At 34.0% G+C, this 25317-nt stretch overlaps 3 protein-coding genes across 3 annotated transcripts; 2 read left to right on the top strand and 1 right to left on the bottom strand.

Annotated features, from left to right (window-relative positions):
- Positions 1-8451: 8451 nt before the first annotated feature.
- Positions 8452-9520, bottom strand: LOC145163271 (uncharacterized). The gene is made up of 4 exons (XM_079082109.1): positions 9302-9520; positions 9010-9210; positions 8660-8844; positions 8452-8572 (listed from the first exon to the last, which is right to left on the bottom strand). Exons 1-4 carry the CDS (start codon positions 9518-9520, stop codon positions 8452-8454), a joined length of 726 nt encoding a protein of 241 aa, XP_078938235.1.
- A 2498-nt stretch (positions 9521-12018) lies between these two features.
- LOC145163272 (uncharacterized) lies at positions 12019-14197 on the top strand. The gene is made up of 3 exons (XM_079082110.1): positions 12019-12754; positions 13164-13473; positions 13555-14197. Exons 1-3 carry the CDS (start codon positions 12019-12021, stop codon positions 14195-14197), a joined length of 1689 nt encoding a protein of 562 aa, XP_078938236.1.
- A 1751-nt stretch (positions 14198-15948) lies between these two features.
- On the top strand, positions 15949-17724 carry LOC145165156 (MYB-like transcription factor ODO1). Its single transcript, XM_079083834.1, has 2 exons — positions 15949-16320; positions 16962-17724. Exons 1-2 carry the CDS (start codon positions 16058-16060, stop codon positions 17497-17499), a joined length of 801 nt encoding a protein of 266 aa, XP_078939960.1. The 5' UTR covers positions 15949-16057; the 3' UTR covers positions 17500-17724.
- Positions 17725-25317: the final 7593 nt, after the last annotated feature.

A 25317-nucleotide genomic window follows, 5' to 3' on the forward strand; every position in this document is an offset into this window, starting at 1 on the left:
CGAAATTAACAGACGACTGTCACATAAATGCGTGAAACTTCATGAAACGTCTTTAATCAGTGTATGGGTAATATTAGAATTTTTCTAGAATTTATTGTTCACAAAAATTATTTGATGTGAATTATTGTTATATTTTCTTGCAATAATTATAATAATTCAAGAAAATTAAGTTATCTTCTGAAAATTTGCAGAACTTCTCATTTTGTTAGTGGGATTCTAGGAAAAATCATATTTGAACAAAAAAGAAGTTTTAGATATTTATTTGTGAATAAATCCTTTATGAACATCTTTGAAAGCTGTTAACAACAAACATCATCTAGCATCTAAGCTTGAAGATCATTACATGCATGTTGGTTTAAAGACCATTCATGAGTTTGAAATGTTTAAAAGTCGTTTTCGAAAGAAAACTTTGGGTGTATGTGGTGATTTTCCACCAAAACTTGTAGAAAAGTGCATTATGTTGATTTTGACTTAGGTTTTGGTTATGGGACTTCACCATTTGCAACATGCATGTTGTTTTTGGGTGAAATCCTACCATCATCATCATCAAAATCGACATTCATGGTTATAAACATGAAGGTTCATAAAGATGGTGTAGAAGAAGAAGAAAATGTAGAAAACTTGTAATCTTTGAAGGTGAAGTAAAGGAAATGTGAGACATTCGATTTTACCTTGATGTATAACACTAGATGATGAATATTTTTGAATAAAAGGATTTTATTGACTGATTATTTTCGTGGGTTAGAGAGAGGGGGAAAGAATGGGGGTTTTAAAGAGTAGAAAAGAGAGATTCTATCTCTCTGGATAACTCATCTCTCTGGTCATCTCTTTGGGGTTATACTCCACCAAAATACCAAGATGTTTATGGACTCATGAAGAATTGATTGGCTCAATCTCTCCCCCAGATTTGGCTACTATGTTCGTCAGTTTTAGAGAGAATGGAGAGAGAAGTTTTTAGAGAGAGAAAGAGAATAGTGGAGTGTGGGAAATGAGGGATGTGATTATGATTTTGGGAAGAGAGTTATGGCGAGGAGAGAGGCTGATTTTTGAGTGGGGTGAGGAGATTTTATTTTATTTTAATTTATTTATTTATTTTGTATTAATTCCTTAATTTTTTAAATTTCTTTCAATTTATATAAAATGTGTATTTTTTTATATAAACTTTGTTCATGACTCTTAGATTTTTAGTTTATGAAAATAAGGGTGATGTTAATAAATTAAATTAATTTCCTTGATTATATTTCCACATTTAAATATTTTAAATTTGATAGTATAGAGTTTATAAAAATTTCTATGGGGTTTTAATTGTAAAACTTCATAAATTTAAGTTTTTAGGACTTTTTGGGTTTTAAGGAATTTTATAAATATTTGGATATCAAAATCAATTGAATTTTAAGAATAAAAACTATTTTAGAGTTTTATAACTCTTATTCAAGTTATAAAAATACTTGAAATTTGTTTTTGTCGGTTTATTGATATTTCTATGTATTGATTTCGGGATTCAAGGGAAACGTAAGAATCAAGTATACTAGTCATAGTTTCAACGTTGACTTAAGTTCCTACGAGACTCAGACCTAATTTTTACTACTAGGTCAAGTGCATGAAGTGTCTACATGATTCATGCAAAGATGTTTGAGTTAAAGAATGACCGGAATACGGATATTCATTACAGTTAAGTAGTGGTAGAATTCACATATCAATGTGAAGTCTAAGTACACTATCCTTCGATTCTACTTGTTTCCAAGTTTCAAGTAGGTTATGACTTAGTCTCTAGCTAATAAATCTAGCATTTGTCGTGTCTACACGTGCAACTAAGTTTATTCAAGTCTAGAACTGAGTCAAATTTTGACAGTTGTCACAATCTCCCCCAGTTGAAAGAATTTCGTCCCGAAATTCAATTCGTGACACATTCTATTAGAACTTAGCCGAATAAAATTGTATAGTTCGAGAGTTGGTGACTTGAATAACCTTGGATTAACTCCTCAAGGGAGAGTCAAAATCCTTTAGTTATAATCAGGTTAGTGTTTCCCTAATTCGAGTTCTGCCGTCTAGATTGTGAGGAATTAGAATCATGGAAATCATGATCTAACGATGGCAACCTAGTTGAAAAAGATTATCTAGTTAGATATTATCTAACTTAAAAGAGAGTTATAAGTTTTTATGAAGCATCAACTGCATTGAGTTCTAAGTACACATTGATCCTTAAGTTGCATTCTAAATTAGCACTAAGTGTAAATTCGTCGTTTAATAAAGAAGAGATTACGAATAATTTGCTCCTTCCGGGTTGGCTACTAAATCTAGAAAAGATATATTCCAAAATAAGAAGGGGTAGCACGAATGAAAGAGAAACAATTGAGGGTAAGTTCCTAAGATACGTACTAAGGGTGGGCAACGAAGTTTTGGTACATCTCAAATGTAAAGGCAACTTAAGTGTCATCTACAAAATAAATTACAAAACGATCGAGGATTTCCGAAGTTATAATTTCTACTACTGTTACTCTTGCTACAATAAAACCATATTCGAAGAGTGTATATATTTAAAGAGTCATTGTTGCAAATGGAGGCGGTGAAAGTTTATGATAAATTAAATCACATTGTGTAGATATCATTTTAAGTGTTTAGAAATGATAAGTAATCTCATTGTTATCAAAATGTGTAATAGTTCCAAGAAAATGAAGATACATGTGTGGCTATCAAACGAAGAAGTAAAATAAAAAAGAGATTAATTAATGTTAAAGGTTTAAGTTGTCAATGAAGGAATTTATATAGAAACATTCATATTATAATTTTTGAAAAATTGTCCAATTGTTTAAGTCAGGACAAATTCAAGTTTACGAGGAGTAAGAATATTTGTGAAAACATGTTTGAGAGTTTAGGAACTCACTGGAAATTGCAAAGTAGTATGCTATTTTAAGAAATGTGTAAAAATATCGATCATTGAAAATAGTGCATTCTTAATTTAGTGATTCTACCAAAAACAATCATTTGAAGGATAGATAATCGTAACATTTAATACTTTTTATGTTTTTAAAGAAATGATGAAACATAAGAAAATTTATTATTCACATATATTTTCTAGATTTAGAAAAATGATAAGACCAATGGTATTTATCTTGTGTATTAATTGTAAGGAAAATACAATGAAAATTGCACTTCAAATCTAGTTTCCGAATTTAGAACGAAAGAGAAAGTATAAATAAGGATTACTTGTTTACAGTAGATTTAAAAAAAAATGTATATGATAAAAGGCGTAGTTGAATATATCAAGTTTGACCAAGTAAAAATTATGCCTCACGACTATACACGTATTAATCGCTCAAAACGAAATGGTAGACTTCTAGTCTGTATGTGTACGAACACGGTACCAAGAGAAGCAAAATAGACAGAAACAAAGTTAGACAATGTATTATGTTATTATTATGGGTGTGCGAGATCTCAAATCAGATAGAGAGCAATAAATAAAGTGCGGGGGAAAGAAATGAAAGGTAGCAGCAATGATTGCTATTGTTAAAAATTTAAGAACAATACATATAGGTAGATTTAAAAATAGGTTGAGATATATTTCAAAATTCAATATTTGATGTATGTTGATGATTAAACAGACATGTGGAAGTTTAAAGTGTTTCCTAAAAATTCATGAGTTATCTATTAAGTTAAATTTCATTTGTGAAGAAGAAGAAGCACTAAAACTGGTAATTGAAATTCTGACTGTTTTGACCTTTTAGACTAGAGTCAAGGATGGTTAAAACGGATAAGGTAAATGCTCAACATATTTAGAAGAATAGTTGTACATTGTTGAAAGTGCGTCACTGGAAGTTTAAAAGTGGACACTAAGTTTTGCAATGCTTTAAATTTTATAAACTTTAGAGATTATAAAACGGATTTGAAATAAAATAAACAAATGAGCTATGTTTTGAAATGTAGGCATTAATGATGTCTTGTAAACACGTTTGGTGTAGAAAGTTGTAAAAATATCATGTTGGGTTTCAAGAAAACACATTTAAGTAAAGTACAATGCCTAAATGACAAAAGTGGTCAAAAGAGTCAAAACAAAGGTGGGCTGAAAGATCCGATGAAGCTTTTACACATAATATGAAATTTAATGTCATATGTTTAAGTTTTATAGCATAGAGTCTAAACACTTTTATAAAAGAAAATGTTTCCAAGTTTTTTTTTTTAAAATGTAACAAAATCATGACAATGTTTAAAATGATTTATATGCCTTGGAAAGCACAAATGGCTATTGAAATATATTTGAAGTGAAATTGGAAAGGCAAGGTCAAAACCAACATTGGTTAAATTGAGTTTTGAAGAAAAGTGTTAAGTTAAAGCAAGTTGTCAAAAGTAAAGTTTGTTGTTTTTAGCGAGACATATGGCTTACATCGTTAGGAAAAGTCTAGTAAGTTGTATGAAGTGGTTATAAAGCATTTTATCGATGATAAATAAAACCGATGAAGCGGAATAACTTTTCGATGGAAGATTAAGAAGTATGGAATAAGTAGATTAGTGTAGCTGATCGTACCTAAATACTAAGGCGAGTACAAGGCGAGTATAAGGCGAGTACCAATGTCTTTTCCCCAAGATAAAGGACAAGAAAATTGTTTGTAAAACATTTTATGTTGTCAATGCAGTTTCGTGGCCTTTTATAGAGGTCAAAGGTTAAGTTATAGGTTTGGCGTCTGGCTCACGACGTAAGAGGATGTAATCCTTTATAACGATAGAAATGTTAGTAATTTCGCTAAGGCTCAAACGAATGTATGAAAATAATAAGGTTCGAAGGAGGATTTGAAATGTGTAGGAAGGATTCATACAATAAAGTAGTGCGATGTTTGATCGGGCATAAAAATTTAAGGTTAAAGGTTGGGTATGAAACATGCTAGTAATTTGCAAAGTATAAGATGGTTGTATACTCGAGATGATCACTAATGTATCTGGGGATCTCGAACTAAGCCTTGTAAATTTTCCATAAGGGGGAATGGTTTGTGCTTGAATTCGGATATGCGAAGTAAAGATGGTAAGGTAAGAACTACCTAAAGAAAATCTTTTGGGTCAAAGGAATATCCTATGTTAAGTTTTAAGCTCAAAGTGGAAACAACCTAAAGTTAAATTGTAGCGTAGAAAGAAGGTCTCACATATTAGTAATAATGGGTTAAACCTGTGTTTCTCCTCGTGAGTCGAATCGTGAATGCTCGCCAATGGTATCCAAGTGATTACTAGTGGCGACTCATCTACCTCCCTATGCGATGCTCCAATTGTCACCCTTGCCAGTATCGGAATGCTTTTCCTAGTGGTAACTCTAGTACGGAGACGATGAAGAGGTATTGAGGTATAATTGGTATAGGTTTCGACTTAATATTATTACTAGTGTCTATCTAGCTACTAACCTTACGTCTAAAGTCAATAGCTACCGAGGAATACTTATTATCAGTACTAAGTGGATTTCTCTTAGAGTGGCTAGTGATATAACCTAATTGGTTAGCCTAGCACTTGATAATGGATAAGAATATTTCAAAATAAGACATTGTGGTAAAAGTGCACTTACTGTCTAAGTGTACCTAGATGAATGCCTACAATATGCAATGTCCATACGCACACCGAAAAATTTTGTTTTTCAAAAGTTTTAGTTGAAATTCATTTTGAACATAATTCTACTATAACCGTTTCGAGCCTCGCATTAATTTTTCCTTAATTAAGCATAGTTGGCCAGGCTATACTCAATTAAAGTCCAATAATGCGTACTCGAATTAGTTATACCAGTAGTATATTCAGTATTTAAAAATGTTTTAAAAATTTCTGGCTATAGTTGTGGTTCTCTAAAAGAAAATTGGTATTCTCTATAACCTTCGGCTCTTATACCATTTCTGTCACACCCGCTAAAGCGAAAACGACATGGCAGTACAAAGGGTCTCATAGCAAAAGTTAAAAGACAACACCAACCATAGTATTAAAAAGTATTACAATTTACAATGACTTTGAACAACTTTTTAAAATAAATTACAATGTATTTGAAAGACAACACATGCAAATGCTCCTACAAGTGTTGTATCCCGACGTGCCATCTTATAGACGAGTTCCTAAAAAAGCATGTAAAATGAGCAGTCAACTACCGAAATAGTTGGTGAGTATTCACACCTCCCTCTATTTTAGGTTATTAAATGTTTTGGGGGTGGAAAAGCATGTCCTTAATTATTTATGTTCTTTGTATTTATTTTGACTCGTATAATCTTGGTTGCTATATTTTGCATGTATGTGTATGTTACTTTAATTCATGAGGACTGTATCGCAGTTAAGTCCCTGGAATCATTTGACACAACTCATTAACTCTTTTGAGCCCATGGTCATTATGGATAGCACTATTAGGAGGTAGACAACTCCTCACTCGCACGATTCGCTTGAGTGCATTTTACCATTTTATACACTATGTTTGCGATACACATTGTAGTCAATAGGGCACGATTCGGTCATTAGGCTTGAGTTGTGAACTCATGAATGGAAACTTGATGCACATACGAATCTTACATCTCATTTTAGCAACGAAACTTGTATACTCATTATAGCAACAAAACTTGGTTTCTCATTATAGCAACAAACTTTTATTACTGGAAACTTATTTACTTATTATAGCAACGAACTTTGTTTCTCATTATAGCAACGAACTCTTAATACTGGAAACTTATATACTTGTTTTAGCAATGAAATTGTTTGCTCCTTGTAAGCACGAACTTATTTGCTCATCATAGCAATGAAACTTGTTACTCGTTTTAATAACGAACTTTATTTCCCATGAAAATATGAACGTTGCATCTCATTTGGGAAACATACTTTATTCATCATGATGACAAAGAACTTTGTTTATGCAAACTTATTTACTAATTTTAGCAATGTACTTTTATTTATGGAAACTTCTATCAAAACTTTGATTACGTTTCATGAAACCAATAGTAGTTTTAACTTGTGAGTACTCACCAACTATTTCGGTAGTTGACCGCTCATTTTACATGCTTTTTCAGGAACTAGTCTATAAGATGGCACTTAGGGACACAACACTTGTAGGAGCATTTGCATGTGTTGTCTTTCAAATACATTGTTATTTATTTTAAAAAGTTGTTCAAAGTCATTGTAAATTGTAATACTTTTTAATACTATGGTTGGTGTTGTCTTTTAACTTTTGCTATGAGACCCTTTGTACTGCCACTCCTCGTGTTTCCGCTTTAGCGGGGTGTGACACCCGATGACAGGGCGGGGCCCACTATATGTTTATTGTATGTTTCTTGTATGTTATGTGATATTTGGGGAACTCACTAAGCTTTGTGCTTACGGTTTTCAGTTTATGTTTTAGGTACTCCAGTTTTCAAATGAAAGAGCTTGGGATGATCGCAGTGCATACACCCGTGTTTTCCGCAATATGTGATCTTTGGGAATGAAATCTGATAAGTGTTTTATTTGAAATGTTTTTCAATGTTTTGACAAAGTTTACAATCGTGTTTTGACTATAATAAAAATGAAATTTTTACCCTTGATTTTTGGGATGTTACAGAACAAAGCGTCATATGCGTATAAGAGATGGGACAAGCAAATGTTAGAATTTGGAATCCAAATCCCATCGAATATACCTTTGAAGGTCGCTGACTTCAATGCAATATTTAGTCCCTTCATCGTGATAATAAACAAGAAAGGGGAAAGCGGGTCCCCTTTTCTCACCCCCTTTGACATTGCAAACTCCCTAGTAGGGCTTCCATTAATGATAATAGAAGCTCTTGCTGACTCCAAGCAAACCCAGATCCACGATCTCCATTTACACCCAAAATTCATTTGGGCCATTATAGAATGAAGATATCCCCAATTAATAGAATTGAAAGCCTTGCTGAAATCTGCCTTGAACAATAGAATTTCTTTCCCGTTTTCCTTGGCCCACGAACATATCTCATTTACAATGAGAGGCCCCTCTAAAATGTTCCGCCCTTCTACAATGTCGGATTGAACCTCATCAATCACACTCCCAATTACCCTTTTAACTCTCAAAACAAGGATCTTTGCAATGATCTTATACATCGATCCAATCAAACTAATTGGACGATAAACAACAAGGCTAAGTAGGTCTTTAATCTTCGCAGCCAGTGTAATAAAAGAGGCATTACAACCCCTTGAGAACTTGCCCCACCTTTCAAAATATTTTAGAAATGCAAATACATCATCTTTTATGGTTACCCAGAATTTTTTGAAGAACTTAAGGGTAAACCCGTCCGACCCTGGGGCCTTCTCGCTACCACATGACCAAATGGAGTTTTTTATTTCAATGAGTGAGATCGGCACCTCTAAAATTTCAACATTTGTTGAAGATAGCTTTCTAAATAATTCGCTGCTAAATCTTGTTCTAGACACCCATTTTTCATGGAACTTGTTGGAGAAAAAATTCACAGCTTCATTTTTCATTTCGTCAGGATTTGATACCTATTTCTCATTCGCCATGAGACCATGAATCTGGTTTCTTCTTGCCCTGTTATTAACGTATCCTTGGAAGAAATGAGAATTCTCGTACCCTTCTACTACCCACTTAATCCTTGCTTTCTGCCTGAGATTCAAAGAAGCGAGCCTTTGCAATTCAGAGATCCTACAAAAACCTCTAGCTCTTTCTTCGATTTCAAGATCAGACAATTACCTAGTTTCCGCCACTGAGTCGATCTCTCCTATTCTTTTTTTCGTGTTCATAAGTTCCTCATTCTCTTTTTGAAATTCAATAGCCCCCCATTTCTTGATTTCACCCTTCAAGTGTTTGAATTTATATGCTAGGAAAGCATCAACAACACAATATCCTTTGAATTCTTCCCATGCTTTAAATACCACCTGGTCAAAGCCATCTTACAACAACCATGAATTAAACATCTTAAATGGGGGTGGACCAAAGTCTTCAATCTCCGTTTTAAGGATCACAAGAGAGTGGTCTGAAATCTCTCTGGGAAGAGTAATAGATGAGATCATAGGAAATTTGTCAATGAAATTTAAACATACCAAATATCTATCTAATTTGCTCAGCTTCGCCCCGAATTGCTGAAAATAAGTGTATCTATTCCCTCCCGTTTTCAAATCGTGTAATTCAGCTCTTTCTATGAAGCGATTGAAATAATCAGCACTCGATTTATAGAAGGTCAAGTTGATCCTTTCATCAGGTCTCCGGACATCGTTAATGTCACCAAGAATTATCCAGGTGGCCTGTTTTGCTTGTTTTAAATTAAGAAGGTCATTCCATAGCTTCGTTTTTTTATGAGACGGGTTTAGCGCCATACACATTTACTACATTTACCATACCATCAACAGACGGGAAGGTTCCAAAGGTTGCTAGGAAATACCTGGACTTGATCGTTTTACCAATATTAAAGAAATTAGGGTCCCATATTGTGAGCAAGCCTCCCGATCTCCCAGTAGCTTTCAGAAATTGGAATCCATATTTATCGTTACCCCAACACCTTGAAATATTTAACGAGTTTTGGAGATCACCTAAATGAGTTTCTTGAATCGCCATAACTACTAGTCTTTGGGTCATCCGTAATCTGCAGACCCAATCAACTTTATGATTCTCTCCTATCCTTCGAATATTTAGGGTCATTAAATTCATTGGGGAGTTGGGATCTCGTTGATTTCATTCATTGCCTCCATGAGGATAGGGTCACCATTATTAATTTCGAAGCCTAGGATTTGTCTAATCTCCACCGTTTTATGGTATTCATCTAATGGAGATCGAACTTTAGGGGATCCATGGGGTTCGGGTAGTGGGTTTCGATCAGGGATTATATCATCATGGCATTTTGGATCGAACGACATTTGATTCAAGGGTATATCTGTGATCGAGGATCTGTGAAGTCTTCTGCATTTTGCCAAGGTACCACCTGCTTCATACATGGGTTCCAGGTTATGATCATTAATTGGTTCTACTAAAAAAGATGGTCCATTAGGCATGGAAGGTTCGTGCCCCGAAGGAACCGGCCTAAAGCATCCCATAGATGCCAATCGATCCAAACGGCCCATCCTCCTTGCTTATTGGATTTGGTTGAATCTCACCAGTTGGGTGTGTAATCCTTTCTCGTGATAATCACCATCATTTATTAACTTCATGTTCTCATGCCAATTATTTCTTACTAATGGTAGTTGTCTTTCCCTATGCGGCTGGTGGACTTCACCAGGTTCACCGTCTTCCACACCTGCGTTTGGTATCGGCACTTCCACCGTCGCCGGAATGACATCTACACCGACATCCTTGTTTTTTGCCTCCGACTCATTAGCCAAATTGGTCTATGATATCCCTTCCTCACCATCCTCAGTTATGTCTTTGATTTCACCTTCTTCCGACACATTATCATCCAAATTCATATTCATCGCTATGTCAACATCCTCCTCAGCCTCATAGACTTCTAACATGTCGACCGGTCCAGATTGGAATGGGGACCAATCGCAGTCACTTTCCATCACACCCACGTTGAAGATGTTTCAATTTATTTCCACCAATAATTCATCGTTGATTTTCTTTTTGTTTTCTGTCAGGTTGTAGATGTTCCCTAGGGACAGGTCCTGAATACTTGGCAGAATCTCAACTGGCTCTATCACCTTATCGAATTCATTGGCAATTCTGGAGAGGGTTTCTTCATTCCAGAGGTTCACTGGGAGGCCAACAATTTTTAACCAAGCTATCCTATCGAAAACTCCTTCCATTGTATTTCCCTCCTTGAAATCTTTGAACCATATACCCCAGTAGTTCTTCTTTGATAAGAATTCCTCGACATCAGACGGGGACTGGAAGCGTATCCCCGCCATTAATCCTCCAAAATACTTCATTCCATATGCATGCTTGACCCCCATTCTAAAACCAAATAGTACTTTTCTTAGTTTCTCCAAGTTGTGTGCTTCTCCGAATAAGGTTAAGGGGTTGTGGAACCATTCCGCCATAGTTGTTCCGTTTACGAGGGCCACCGGTTTTTTTAATAGAGTATGCGGAGGAGGAGGTGTGTGGTGCCTTCCTATAACAACCTCCACGAATGACCTACCATCTCAGAATGACTGTCCCGTAGGTCTTTGGACATATGCGGCTTTCTTCTAACCCCAACTTCTTGTTTGGCCACCTCCTTTCTTCTAAATTTCGCTATATTGACTGTAAGTAATGACCTCGAGCATTTTATCATCTGCATCGCTGCTTCCAACTCCCTTTCTCTACTAACCTTTTTGAATCTTACTAAGGCAAAGTTCTTCATTTTTGAATCCTTTTTTGTCGCAATGTAGACATCTGTTAGCTCCCCAAATTTGGTGAAGAGTCTCCTTATTGTCTCCTTGTTGACATCCATGCCCGGTTTAGCCCATGTGCAATGTGGGCATTGGAATAGGGCCCAAAAATTTAAGGGGCCCATTTCTTTTTGTAGTATATACAATTTGCAGCCTAATAATCCAAATGTTTAAGCATCTACTCATCTACGTATGGGAGAAGGAATTGAACGAAATCACGAAACAAAAGCCACATCACGATCATCGATTACTCGATCAGTTTGTTCGTTAAAAAAAAGCAATCGACAACACCTTTATTAGCGTCTTGGCGATTAAGCGACGAAAGGAGAGGGGTGAATGCGATTCACAGATTCAGCAACAGCAAGACAACAACTCAGCTCCATTCAGCATGGGTTGAAGTTCGATCTTTTATGAGAAATTGAGGATTATCAAGGTCGATTATCTGATTTTATCTCGTGCTAATGAGCCAATCAGGTATGATTTATGAGAAGTTGAGGATTATCAAGTTTATAGTTGTCAATTTCTTACTTGAATGATTCATACTTTCATAGATTATCAGTTTAATAGAATGTTGAATGAATTTAATATTTTATTATCAGTTTATCTACTACAAAAATCAGTTTAATAGAATATTGAATGAATGAATTAGTTTCTAAGATTCATAGAAATCAGTTTAGTAGTTTAAATTATGAGTTTATATTTATTGTAATTGCTTGAATGTTGAAAGTTGAAACTAATGAACTTGTAGTAATGAAGTCTAAACAACCATCCAATTATCAAAAACGTAAAAAGAGAAAACTAGATGAAGAACAGATAAAGGTTGACGCTGGTGCTCTAGATAAGTTTATCCATAGACAACCTGTTGAAGAGCACATTGAAGAGCATGTTGAAGAGCAAGAGCATGTAGAAGTAGAAGAGACAGAAGAGCATGAGCCTGTTAAAGACCTTGTTGATATATATGATCCAAGAAGGTGGGAAAAACTTAATTATGATGAGACTAAACTTTTGGTTGAGAAAGGTTCTAAAAGAGATAATAGTATTATGTATGGTCCCTACGATAAATTTGGTAGACAGTTTTCTGCAGCTTTATATACAAGAACTTTATCAAATTTGGAGAAGTGTGATAGAGAATGGATAGTATATTCGAAAGAGCTAGACATGGTATTTTGTTTTTGTCGTAAAGTGTTTAGAAAAGGGATTTCGAAACGTAAATTGGATGGTGAAGGTTATGCTGATTGGCACCATGTTACCACTAGGGTTAAAGAACACGAAATTTCATTGGATCATCTTACAAATAGGAATAAGTGGTTTGACATGCGTAAAAGATTGAACTTAAACGAAACAATTGATAAAGTTCAACACGAGCAGTTGAAGAACGAAAGAGATTACTGGAAACAAGTCCTTTTAAGAATTATTGTAGTAGTGAAGTTTCTTGCTAAACATAATTTAGCATTTCGTGGATCCAATGAAAAATTTTATAAAAAAGGTAACTATAAATTGTATTTTTTTTGTTCCAGTTCCACCAAAAATCTTTTTTTAATTATGATGACTGATTCCACTTCTTATTTGTTAATTGTATTTAACACGTAATGGAAATTTTTTGGGTGTCATTGAAATGTTGGAAAAGTTTGACCCGGTTATCAAAGAGCGTGTGTGACGGATCACAAGTGAAGGGCTTCATGTGCATTATATTGGCCACCTAATCCAAAATGAACTAATATCTTTGCTAGCTGAGGAAATTAAAAAAGAACTTATCAAGAAGATAAAGGAAGCAAAGTACTACTCAGTCATACTTTATTGTACTCCCGATTCAAGTCACCAAGAACAGATGACTATAATAGTGAGGTATTTAAAGTTATCATATAATTATGTTACTATTGAGGAGTTCTTTTTAGGTTTTTTGAATGTTGATGATACATGCGGAAAAGGATTATTTGATATTACACTTGAGGAGTTAAAGTCTCTTGGTTTTCAAATTGATGATATGTGTGGTCAAGACTATGATAATGGAGCAAACATGAAAGGAAAACACCAAGGAGTGCAAAAGAGATTTTTAGATATAAATCCTAGAGCATTTTACACTCCTTGTGGTTGCCATTCTCTTAATCTAACATTATGTGATATGGCTAACAAGTGTGTTAAAGGAAAGAACTTTTTTGGATTCATCCAACGTATTTATACTATCTTTGCAAATTCTACTAAGAGGTGAGAAATTTTGAAAGATAATGTTAAAGCTTGGAGTCTTAAGTCATTGTGTCAAACTCGTTGGGAAAGCCGGGTTGACAGTGTAAAGGCTATTAAACTGCAACTTGTGTATGTACGGGAAACTTTACTTCAAGTTGGAGAAAGAGATAATGATGCTGCAATTGCAAGTGAAGCAACTTCACTAGCAGAAAAAGAACTTGGTGACTTTGAATTTTTTGTATCAACTGTTGTTTGGTATGAAGTACTAAACAATGTGAATATTGTGACTAAGAAGTTACAATCAAAGGATATGCATCTTGATAATGTTATTACAAAAATAAACAAATTGATTGGGTACTTCAAGGATTATAGAGAAACTGGTTTTTCAAAAGCGATTGTTGAAGCTAAGGAGATTGCTATTGAAATGGGTATTGATCCAATATTTCCACAAAAGCGTTTGATTGAAAGAAAAAAAAGGTTTGACGAGAGCTCAAGTAGCGAAGAAGTTTCATTTCCACCCAAAGAGAATTTCAGAGTCAATTATTTCTTATACATTGTTGATCAAACTATTTCTTCTCTTGAGACAAGATTTGGACAATTCAAAGAGTATAACAAAGTATTTGGTTTTTTATTTCCACATAATTTAAGGGGAATTGAAGATAAAGATCTTGTCATCTTCTTGAAAAAGCACTCAAGTTTGAAGAAAGATCAGATATTGATGTCGATGAACTTTATACGAAGTTGAAATTATTTGAGACATTGGAAACCAATGAATGTAGTAACCCTATAGATGTTTTGAAGTTTTTGAAAGAACTAGATTATTTCCTAAATGCAAGCATTGCATATAAAATATTGTTGACTATTCCAGTAACGGTCGCATCTGCAGAAAAGAGTTTTTCCAAATTGAAGTTTGTGAAATCTTACTTACGCTCCACAATTACCCAAGAAAGACTTAGCGGTTTGGCGATGATATCTATCGAAAACGAAATCTTAGAGAGTATGACTACGAAGAGTTGATCAACCAATTTGCAATCAAGAATGCTAGGAGAGCTTCAAGGATCGTCAGTTAGCGTTAGGATATGTTATTAGTCATTAAAATATTATATTTTGCTATGTTTATTGCTATAAGGTTTATCGTCATTTTAATAAAAAATTAGTTTATGTAATTTAATTCGTTACAGTGTTACACGTTAAGGCCCAAGGGTCTTTTTTATCCGTTTCGTCTTGGGCATTTGAATCCTTAGAACCGGCCCTGTTGACACCATTCGGAATATTGGATATAAACATGGTGGTTACCCCTCTGTGGTCCCATCGCTTGCCCACATTTTCTTTGCCTCCGACGATGTACCTCCGACCATTCGCCTTCATTACTCATAGTTTCCATCTCTCTCTTCTCTACGTACCTAGGATAGATACAATTTTTCTACTATATAATACATCATGTTTTATTCGGTTTTCTAAGAAGAAAATCAGTTTATTCAAGGAATGTCAAACACTACAGATCATCATTATTTTGTTATGATTTTAGATTTGTGATTTCAGACTATTAGTGCTTTGTAAACTTATTTGTAGTGTTACTTTGATACAGGGGTTATTTATTTGGCAGTGAACATGTTAATAGATGGACGTTGCTCACAAACATGTTCGTTTATTTGTGTTAATTTTACCATTAACATATAAATATAAATAAAAACAAACAAGTTTACTTTTTTAACTAATACACATTAACATGAAAACATATTAGTTTGCTTTTGTGTTTATGTTCGATTATCTAGTTCGGTCAAAAACTCAAACGGATGAAGACGGTCAAGTGATCACCTTTGTGTTTATTCTTTGTTTACAACTTCTAAAAACATTAGAATAATATTTATAGACAAAAAATCATAATCATATATGTAGTATACACATTTTTATATTAATTAAAAACATTAAAAAGAAACTAACTTCTAATGCATCTTTATATCTAGTCTCATGATATATGGAAGCTTAGTTGTTGATATGTGAAACTTCTTGTATACAAGAGGTTCATAGTTTGAACACTTGCACTCTCAAATTAGCTCTATTAGCTCTAATGTTTTGCGATCACATCTAACATTACAACGGAAGCGCCTTTAATGAGTTATATCCACCATTAGCTTTAAACTATTCAAGAAACATTAAAAATCTAAACATGGAATATATACATTAATAAAAACCGATTATCTTAGCACTATTATAATAAAAGACGATTCACGTTGTGAAAAATTCCTCGTCAGTTGTATTTTTGATGTAAATATAAGTGTATAATATGAAAAGTTGTTGACTTCAAATAATAATATTAAAAATAATCAAATGTTTTCTGTGGTACCCAGATCTCTCTCAATTCCTTTGTACATCAACTTTTACCACTGGAACCGGGTTGCCGGTAGCCCGTATCTTTCATAAGCTAATGGTGGGACCGGTGTACTACATTAGTCTCTCCATGTCTCAATGCATATATGTGTATATAATTGTAGGTTGGTGGTTGTACTATAGTTGGTTAATTAGTGTGTTTGAGGGGTTATAGTTTTTTTTGCTATTTGTTCGTTTATCTGGTGGAGGTTGGTGGCGGTGCAACCAGTCTGTAATGGGAAGACAGCCATGTTGTGACAAATTAGGAGTGAAGAAAGGGCCGTGGACGGCTGAGGAAGATAAGAAACTTATCAAATTTATCCTCACCAACGGTCCATGTTGCTGGCGAGCCCTCCCTAAGCTGGCTGGTCTCCGCCGCTGTGGCAAGAGCTGTCGCCTCCGTTGGACCAACTACCTCCGGCCTGACTTGAAGCGTGGTCTACTCACTGAATCTGAGGAGCAACTTGTTATCGACCTCCATGCTCGTCTCGGCAATCGGTATGTCTTTAATTTGCTCTTTTCCTTTAAAGATCCAAGAAATTAATTAACCTCACCCTGGTTGAAAAGTTTAGCTTGAAGTTCTCCAAAACAGTTTCCTAATCAAACACATAAGATCATTCTCAATTTGGTAATGAATACACATCACGATATCTTCAAGAAGACCCTTGCGACTATAATTAAAGAAGAAAGTGAACATTTTATATATGTTTGAGAAAACGTAAAGAAAAATCATTATATTAGGCAGCACACAAAAATAACACCTCTATCTCTTTCCAAAAAAAAATAATAATAATAACACCTCTATTCACATGATCGTATATGATGAGGCTTTCTCCGTTTTATGTAAAACAAGTAACAAAAGTTGTGGATTTTTTTTAAAGATAACGCATGTATAATGGTTTATTTTACCGTTTAACCTACTTTCAATAATAAAAATATATAATCCGAGTTGATTTGCATACAAGCATATTGAAACACATATGTTTTTGATAATAATCACCATAAAAATATCGACAATACTGATTTTGATATACTAACACATTGAATTTTTCATTATTATAAAGCGTTTTTTGATATCTAATGATCAATATTAATTTCTTTCGTGATGCATGTGGAAATAACAAATTCCAATAATTAAGCTGGTCAAAGATCGCATCAAATTTACCGGGCCGAACAGATAATGAGATTAAAAATCACTGGAACACTCATATCAAGAAGAAACTTCTGAAAAAGGGAATTGACCCGGTCACCCATGAACCTCTTCAGAAAGAAACTCAGACAAGTGAGACATCGTCTGCATCATCTTCTCCTAACGAAGACTCATCAAGATATCAAAACAACCATTCACTGTTTTTCGAAGGAATTTCAAAGGAGGACTCGACTGCTTCACTAACTGAAAATAATTTAAATGTAAATGACAAGCCTAAACCTTCAATGTTTCAAAGTCTTTGTGATGATGAGAAGTTGGTAAGTTACTTCTTAGACGACAATGAGCCTCCTCTACTTGATCATATATCGGATTGGCAGTTACCAAACAATGAGAAAAAGTCCAAGAACGATACAAGCGAGTTCACGTCGTGGGATGATTGTGCTACATGGCTAATGGATTGTAAAGATTTTGGGTTGGATTTTCTCAATGAAGCTGAGATGAGCTTGATGGACAACAAAAGGACATGAATTACTACGTTTTACAGATCTTATTAGTCTAGCTATTATATGTTCATAAAACAAAAGTTTGCTTTACTAAAGAATGTAGGGCTACTTGCAAACGAAAATGTAAAGGTGGGAACAAACCTAAAGTATCAAAACATAGAGGGGTCTTTGTGAATATAGAAACCTCATGTATATATAGTTTATATATGTATATTTATGATAAAAGAATATGTAAGACCATCTTTGTTATATTTATTGGAACTTTGGTGCTTTCCATTTTGTTTTTTATTTGGGGCACTATATCCAATGGCAAATAATTAAGAGAGCGGCACCATATGTTTGGTCTCCCTGGTTTGAGGTCAATGCATGAAAATCAGGCTCTGCTTTAAAATGTTGTTGTGTGCGTCTTAAGTAAATAATATTTCACTCCTCGAATGTACTAAATGATAGCATATTAAAGCAGAATTGAATCCTCAAAGACATAATCTAATGGTTAATGTCTCTTTGCGTAAGACACAGACTAATCAAAAACAGATAAATATAAAAAATGGGAGTTTTAATTATCAATTAAAACTAAAAATTGCAGTTTGAATAAACTAAATAAAATTCAATAATAAAAAGCGAGTTCAGTTCTACTGTGATTTTCTTAATCATGCAATCAACATAAACTTGGTTATTTAAAATGCGTTCTATCTAAGCTGGTACTAAAAACCACTAACAAACTCTACTAACATCTATTTTCCTATTCAACTAACAAAAACAAACTCTCCACTTAACTCTAACTTTTTACTGATCTAATTAAACAACCTCTAATTAAATTCAGAAAAGCAACATTACAATCATGTAAAATTCTAAACAATATTCAATATTTCTCACAAACTTGGAAGTGTAAAAATATGAAATTTGAGTTTATATCATAATTAAATCCTAACACGGAACCAATCTGATACTTCTTGCTTATTACCCGTTTATCAAAATAATTATGGATTTCAACAACTGATTAACTAGAATGATTAAACCCTAATTAGGTCATCAAACTAAAAAAAAATCAAAATCAAACATTCATTAAGCACAAAACTGAAAAATCTAGATAGAATCATAAATCTAAAACCATAATGATTGATTACATGAAAAGTAGTAATTTGTGCACAACTGAAATCTAGGGTTTAGCCAAACATAAATCCGATCTAAACTAATGAAAAAGAGACATTAAACTACTAAATCTTAATAAAATGAACGATTGAGATGATCCATAACCTTTAGATCTTTAAAAATTGATGAAAAAGTGCAGAAAATCGTGTTTAGAAGTCGTTTTCATATTTTGGGAATGTATAGGGTTTAAATTAATCAGATAGGAGGTATTTATATACGAGCCAACAACAAAAAACACGAAAAAGTGAAAAACACGATCATGTTTTTGAAAAATACAATCGTTTTGATAGTTGTTTTTCAATGTCCCGAATTCTCTGTTTAATGAAGTACAATGTTGTTTTGGGCATATTTGAAAAAAAAACGATCATGTTTTATGGAGAAACACGCTCGTGTAAACTCTACTAAGTCCCGAAACTTGATTTTTGGCTTGAAAAATTTACGAAGATGAAGCACGATCACATGGAGAAAAACATGATCGTGTTTTCTCAAAAACACGCGTTTCGGACACAAACTCTTCAGTTTCAACAAATCTGACCCAACTTACACCCCACCCTCAGGTATTTTAGCTCCATTAACTCCAAATACGCATCCAAAGCTGCTTCCAAATCCCTGCTCCACTCGAAATATCTAAAAACAACATAAAAACATGAGCACTACGAGAATTTTGACGAAAGACATGAGCTGAACATTATTTTTACTAATGCACATAAAAAAACATAAAATATGATGAAAAATGCTAATATAAACTACTATAACAGATGCATGGCATCTAACAACTCAACAACTCAATAATGTTTTCCTTTAACTGATTTGTTCATTGCAACAAATTTTTTTTCAATTGGGTAAGTGGTTGCAAATATATTGGTTAATTTGATATAATTTCTATTTGTTGCTAGCTCCTTGCTAATGGCTATTAAAAATTCAGTTGTTAAAAACTACGAAAAAATTGACTTTTATTCATTTATTTGAAAAAAGGTAGGAAATTACGTAGATACTATCTTTTCGAATGATATTTAGATCAGTGAAATTCCATTTTGTTAACGGTTCGGTAGATTGTTCTCCTTGGAAATGGATAACACTATTAAGATTCATTCTCAGTTCATCAATGATATACAGATTTGTTTTTGGCATAGGTAACCAAGGGGGAGTTAAGGCGACCCAATTAGAGGAGCTTCGGGTTTTGTTGGAGATTTTCTAGTTGATTGATCAATCGGATAGAGACACATTGATGCAGTTCTTTTAATGGTTGTTAAGGAGGCTATTAGATGGAACAAGTTGGTTCCAATTAAATTTGAAATATTTGCATGCATATTTTTCTTTCATTGTTTCTATTCTAGAATGTGTATTAACGACGACTCTTTATTTTCTTCGATCTACGATTCCCATATAAAGTCTTAAGACTATTTGTTTGTCATGTGCCTTATATATTTGTTTATTTGTGGTCTCGTTGGAAGATGGTCTAATATAAACATTTCTCAAATCAATACGTCAAGGGATATCCTTCAATGATCAGATAATATATCACTAACTATGATGCAACATAAAGCTCTAAATATAGTTATTCTTACCTCTTGTTGGACGGTCGTGTCTTTAAGGAATGCATTGGTTTTTATATGTCATGTTTTCAACGTCGTCTTGCGCTCTTATTTTTTGTTGTTTTACGTTCAACTCTCTCTCTCTCTCTCTCTCTCTCTCTCTCTCTCTCTCTTTGGTTCGTTAGCTTTGTAGCTTGAATTTATACGTTTCTGCTAACAATGTTTCGTTTTTTCACATGTAGAAGGTCATTTAATGGGCGCAATTGCTCTGCCCACAAAGACTACTTTTGTGCTTGTATTCAAATTTATTCATGTATATGTTTCACTATTCACATTACAATACTATTCTCTTGTTTTCCTCATTTGCAGTTTTTTATTTTCACACATTTTGGAGGTCATTTAAGTGGTTCACACATTTTGGAGGTCATTTAAGTGGCATAGACGCTCTACCCACGATAGAAGAATGATTGTCCACATCCACCTCTCCATACTTTATTTTAATGGCATTTATGTGGTTCATTATTGTTGTGTTTACGTGCAAATTTAATTGGGTCTGTTAATTACAAAAGTCTTATCTAGTCTATAGCTTCTTTTTATTTTTTAGAATCTTTATGGAGCCCATACTTAGGCGGCATGGCCAATTATAAATAAGGAAAATGGTTGTTTAGGGTAATCAACTATTGGTTTTGTTCACATTTAGTTATATTTTTTATACATCATTTACCAATTAACTTGTTGTAAGTGTTCACAATATGCCATTATTGATGGGTTTTCTAGGCTATAAAACAAAATTTTCATGTGGCGGAAAAAATCATAAACCCCTAAGTTCACATGCAACCTAGAAAGGACCTATGTTTTCTCTATTGATAGAAACTAACTATGAATATCAAGAAACCCTAGGAAACCCTAGTAATAATAGAAAATCACAAAAGAGTTTATGGTTACACACCTTTTGATTAATGTAGCAATTAATCAAGTAAAACCTCCTTTGACTTCCTTGGAAAGCAAGCACCAAAAGTTTGGATGCCTCTAATGGCTTGTACCCAAAACCCTAGGAACTAGAAGACTTTGAGAGAGTGGAGAGAGGAGAGCAATTTCAGCTCTTATGTGGTGGAAGGATGGGACGAAAATAATGAACCCTAAAGGGGTGTAAATAGGTGAGTAAGGAGGCTTTGATTAGGCAGGTATCCTTAGATTACCCTTATCTCTTTTCTTGTTCCCTAAGGCTCCTAGAAACTCTAGGAAGCCTCTTCCAAAACCTTCCTCCCTATAGGAAGATTCTGAAATTCTTCAATACTCAACTTCTAAACATTGTCACCTTTAGTCCCTGTATTTCCAATTAATCTAATTAATCACAAAATTAATTCTAATTATTTTTTAATTAATTATTAATTAATAAATACAATTTCTAATTAATATATTAATCATATAATATCTAAATAAATTATTTATTTCGATTTCTAATTATTTTATTAATCATATAATAAATTAATAAATCATCATCTCTCTCTAAAAGTCATTCTATTTAGTTACTAGTTATGAGGGCAACCTAAAAAGGAATTTGCTCTTAATTCAAGAATATACCATGTTAGTTCTTGGCTTAGACACCTTAATCCAACAGTCTCCCACTTGGATAAGTATGTAACTATAATTGCAAGTATAGACCTTGAAGTAACTAGTAATGAGTGCTTTCCAAACCCACTACCAAACTCTGATTCAAAACACCTATCGGCCCTAGGATAAGTGATCAGCTACTCCTTCGGTCTACAAGATATCGTATGGACACGAGACATCAATCAAAATCAGTCTCATTATCCAAGATTATGTTTCTCGTTTTCCCGATTTGTAAAGACTTTATTGGACTTCAAAATTAACACATCATCAATTAGTCCAGGCTGGGCCCAACACTATATATAGTCAACATCAAATCATCGAGGGGCCCAATGATATCGCTTTTCCTGTTAGGGAAAAAGGAACGAATTACTTTGACTACATAGTCATATAATTCATATATCAAATCACACATTGAATAACCCTTTATAACATCCAGTTACGAGATGCGTTTGAGTCAACCAATGCATAACTGATCTGTAAAGTATGAACTACATATCTCCGCTTTAAGAATAATAGATATTATCGTCTTAGAATTACTCATGACAAGATCCATGAAGTAATCTCTAAGTGTGGGTTTATCCAATACTTAAAATCCCTATTTTCAAAGTACACATGAATATTATAGCAATTCAAATGCAATGTCTTAACCTCAATCGACAATCTACAATCCATTCATGACAGTCCTAACTCATTACTTACTTCCAAAAGTATGAACGATTGTGGAAGTTTGAATAATTCAAATTACTCAAGAAGTGTAAAAATGTAAAAAGAAACACAACAATAAATAATTGAATAAGGCAGTACGATTATTTTGTTATAAGTTTCAAAATATCACCTAACTACTAAAACTAATATCGCCTCTTAAACCTATGCTCCTAACATGTTGGTAGTATTTGACTCTGCTAAGAGCCTTTGTGAAAGGACCTGTAATGTTATCTTCTGATGATAATCGCTTAACCAGAAGGTGTCTTTCTTCTACCCGATGTCGAATATAATGGTACTTCCTATCGATGTGCTCGGATCTTCCATGATCCTTAGTTCTTCCGTCAAAGAAACCATACCTTCATTATCATAGGTTCTTGAATAGTTGGAATGACTCTAAGATCCCTGATAAAGTTCTTTAGCCATGTCGCTTCCTTAGATGCTTCACTCACCGCAATGTACTCTGACTCACAGGTGGAATCAGCCACCGTGTCTTACTTGGAACTCTTCTAAGTAACCGCTTCTCCATTCAGTAAGAAAACCCAACTAGACTACAAACAAAAGTTTTCTTAGTTTGTTTGAAAGCTAGCGGCACTGTAACCAATTAACCTTAACGTATCACTGCCGCCAAGAACTAGGAACATGTATTTTGTTCTTCACATATACTTAAGAATATTTTTCACCACAATCTAATGGGCTCTGACAGGATTTCCTTGAAATTGACTAGCACTGCTCAAAGCATAAGACACATCAAGGCGAGTACTGGTCATTTCATACATGATCGATCCTACAGCCGAAGCATATGGGACTCGACTCATGCTAGCTATGTCTTCATCAATAGTTGGAATTTGAGTCTTACTCAACTTAATAGTACTATGAATGGGCAATTCCCTTTTCATTGAATTCTCCATACTAAAACTCTTTAGTATTTTATCCAAATAAGTACTCTGGATAAGACCAATAAGACAATTCTTTTTATCCCAATGAATCCTTATTCCCAGCATATAGGACGCTTCCCCTAGATCCTTCATAGTGAAACACCTCCCAAGCCAAGACTTAACTTCTTGCAAAGTTGGAATGTCGTTTCCTATAAGGAATATGTCATTAACATACAAGACTAGGAAAGTCACTATCCTCCCACTAGCTTTGACATATACACGGAAATCATCTTCACTTCCAGAGAACCCAAATTCTTTTACTTTCTCATGGAAACAAAGGTTCCAACTGCGAGATACTTGTTTACATTCCTTAAACGGATATTTCAAGCTTACACACCCTATCAGGAAACTTGGCATGTACAAAACCATCTGGCTGACTCATGTAGACGTCCTCAGATAACTTTCCATTAAGGAAAGCAGTTTTAACATCCATCTGCCAAATTTCATAATCATGAAATGCAGCTATAGCAAGCATAATCCTAATAGAGTTTATCTTAGCTACTGAAGAAAATATCTCATCATAGTCAATCGTTAGATTTGAGTAAATCCCTTTGCAACCAACCTAGCTTTATAGGTATGTACCTTCCCATCCATGTCGGTCTTCTTCTTGAAGATCCATTTGTTCGATTAGGTGTCTAAACCAATAACTAAATTAGTATAATATTGAATTATTAGCAAAGTCCTTTTAGGTTGCCCTCAAACCTAGTAATTGAAAATGATGAGTTTTAGAGAGAGAGACTGATTTATTAATTTATTATGTGATTAATAAATTAATTAGAAATCAAAATAAATGAATTTATTAATATGTTATGAAAATAATATATTAATTAGCAATTGTATTATTTATTTAATAATTAATCAGAAATTAATTAAGAATTAATTGGATTAATTAAAAGTACAGGGACTAGTTGATTATTTATTGAAAGTTGAAGCTGGAAGACTCTAGAACCCCATGGGATGGGATGGACGAAAATTAACTACGGGTAACCTAGAATTTTCATCCAAGGCGCTTGGATGAGAAGATAAGGCAGCTTGATCATTATATTAATTAATCTAGGTGTAACATCCCAAAAATTATAAAGTAAAAAAAAATCATTTTTAATTCAACCAGAAACACCAATAATTCTTTTTCCAATCATTCAAACGTATGTCAGAATAAAAATAGTTATTAGATTACAATCCCAAAATCATATAGTTACGGAAACATGGGTGGATGCGCTGCGATCAAGCTGGGCCCTTCCCTTTCGAACCGGAAGTACCTGAAACCATAACCATAAAAAAAAAAGCATAAGCACAAAGCTTAGGTAGTTCCCCAAAATACCACATACCATACATATCCTTGGGCCTAACCCTGAGGAATATTCTAACCCAATAAGCAGTATGGGCCCCCGCCAAGGTTGCAGAACTCGCTACTCGGTACCTGCTCGGCCGACTACCGAGTAGCGAGTACTCGGGAGTATTCGGGGAGTACTCGGATTCGGTAATTCGTGTAGAAATATTTTTAAGAAAATTTTATATGTCAAAATCATAAGTTAAAATCCTAATTTGATTGAAATATATAACAAAATTAGATACATGTGAATACATAAAACCTGAAATACACATAATTGTCTCAATTCGTGAATAATTACTGAAAATTTAAGATATATATAGTAATAATCACATGTGTGTGTTAAATAATAAATCATAAAGTGTATTATACATATTAATCTTTAAATTCTTGATTTTTTTCTCTTTTTATGACAATTTTGACCATTTGACCAAGTTTGACCGAGTTGGCCGAGTTTGACCGAGTTGGTCGAGTTTGACCGAGTAGGCCCGAGTAAGACCGAGTAGGCTCGAGTTAGAGAGATATTGACCGAGTTTTGACCGAGATTGACCGATTTTGACTTAATCCGAGT

This window comes from Lactuca virosa, chromosome 3 (genome assembly GCF_052849685.1).
Source record: "Lactuca virosa cultivar CGN04683 chromosome 3, Lactuca_virosa_CGN04683_v6, whole genome shotgun sequence".
Lineage (NCBI taxonomy): Eukaryota > Viridiplantae > Streptophyta > Magnoliopsida > Asterales > Asteraceae > Lactuca > Lactuca virosa.

What these genes read in the sequence shown, in the direction of transcription:
- LOC145165156 (XM_079083834.1), top strand. Translation starts at nt 16,058, where the DNA reads ATGGGAAGACAGCCATGTTGTGACAAATTAGGAGTGAAGAAAGGGCCG. An exon ending in CATGCTCGTCTCGGCAATCG is followed by an intron (nt 16,321 to 16,961) that starts GTATGTCTTTAA and finishes CCAATAATTAAG; the next exon opens with CTGGTCAAAGATCGCATCAA.
- LOC145163271 (XM_079082109.1), bottom strand. Translation starts at nt 9,520, where the DNA reads ATGGCGATTCAAGAAACTCATTTAGGTGATCTCCAAAACTCGTTAAAT. An exon ending in TCCCGTCTGTTGATGGTATG is followed by an intron (nt 9,211 to 9,301) that starts GTAAATGTAGTA and finishes CAAGCAAAACAG; the next exon opens with GCCACCTGGATAATTCTTGG. An exon ending in GACTCAGTGGCGGAAACTAG is followed by an intron (nt 8,573 to 8,659) that starts GTAATTGTCTGA and finishes TTTGAATCTCAG; the next exon opens with GCAGAAAGCAAGGATTAAGT.
- LOC145163272 (XM_079082110.1), top strand. Translation starts at nt 12,019, where the DNA reads ATGAAGTCTAAACAACCATCCAATTATCAAAAACGTAAAAAGAGAAAA. An exon ending in TGAAAAATTTTATAAAAAAG is followed by an intron (nt 12,755 to 13,163) that starts GTAACTATAAAT and finishes AGTTCTTTTTAG; the next exon opens with GTTTTTTGAATGTTGATGAT. An exon ending in TTTGCAAATTCTACTAAGAG is followed by an intron (nt 13,474 to 13,554) that starts GTGAGAAATTTT and finishes CCGGGTTGACAG; the next exon opens with TGTAAAGGCTATTAAACTGC.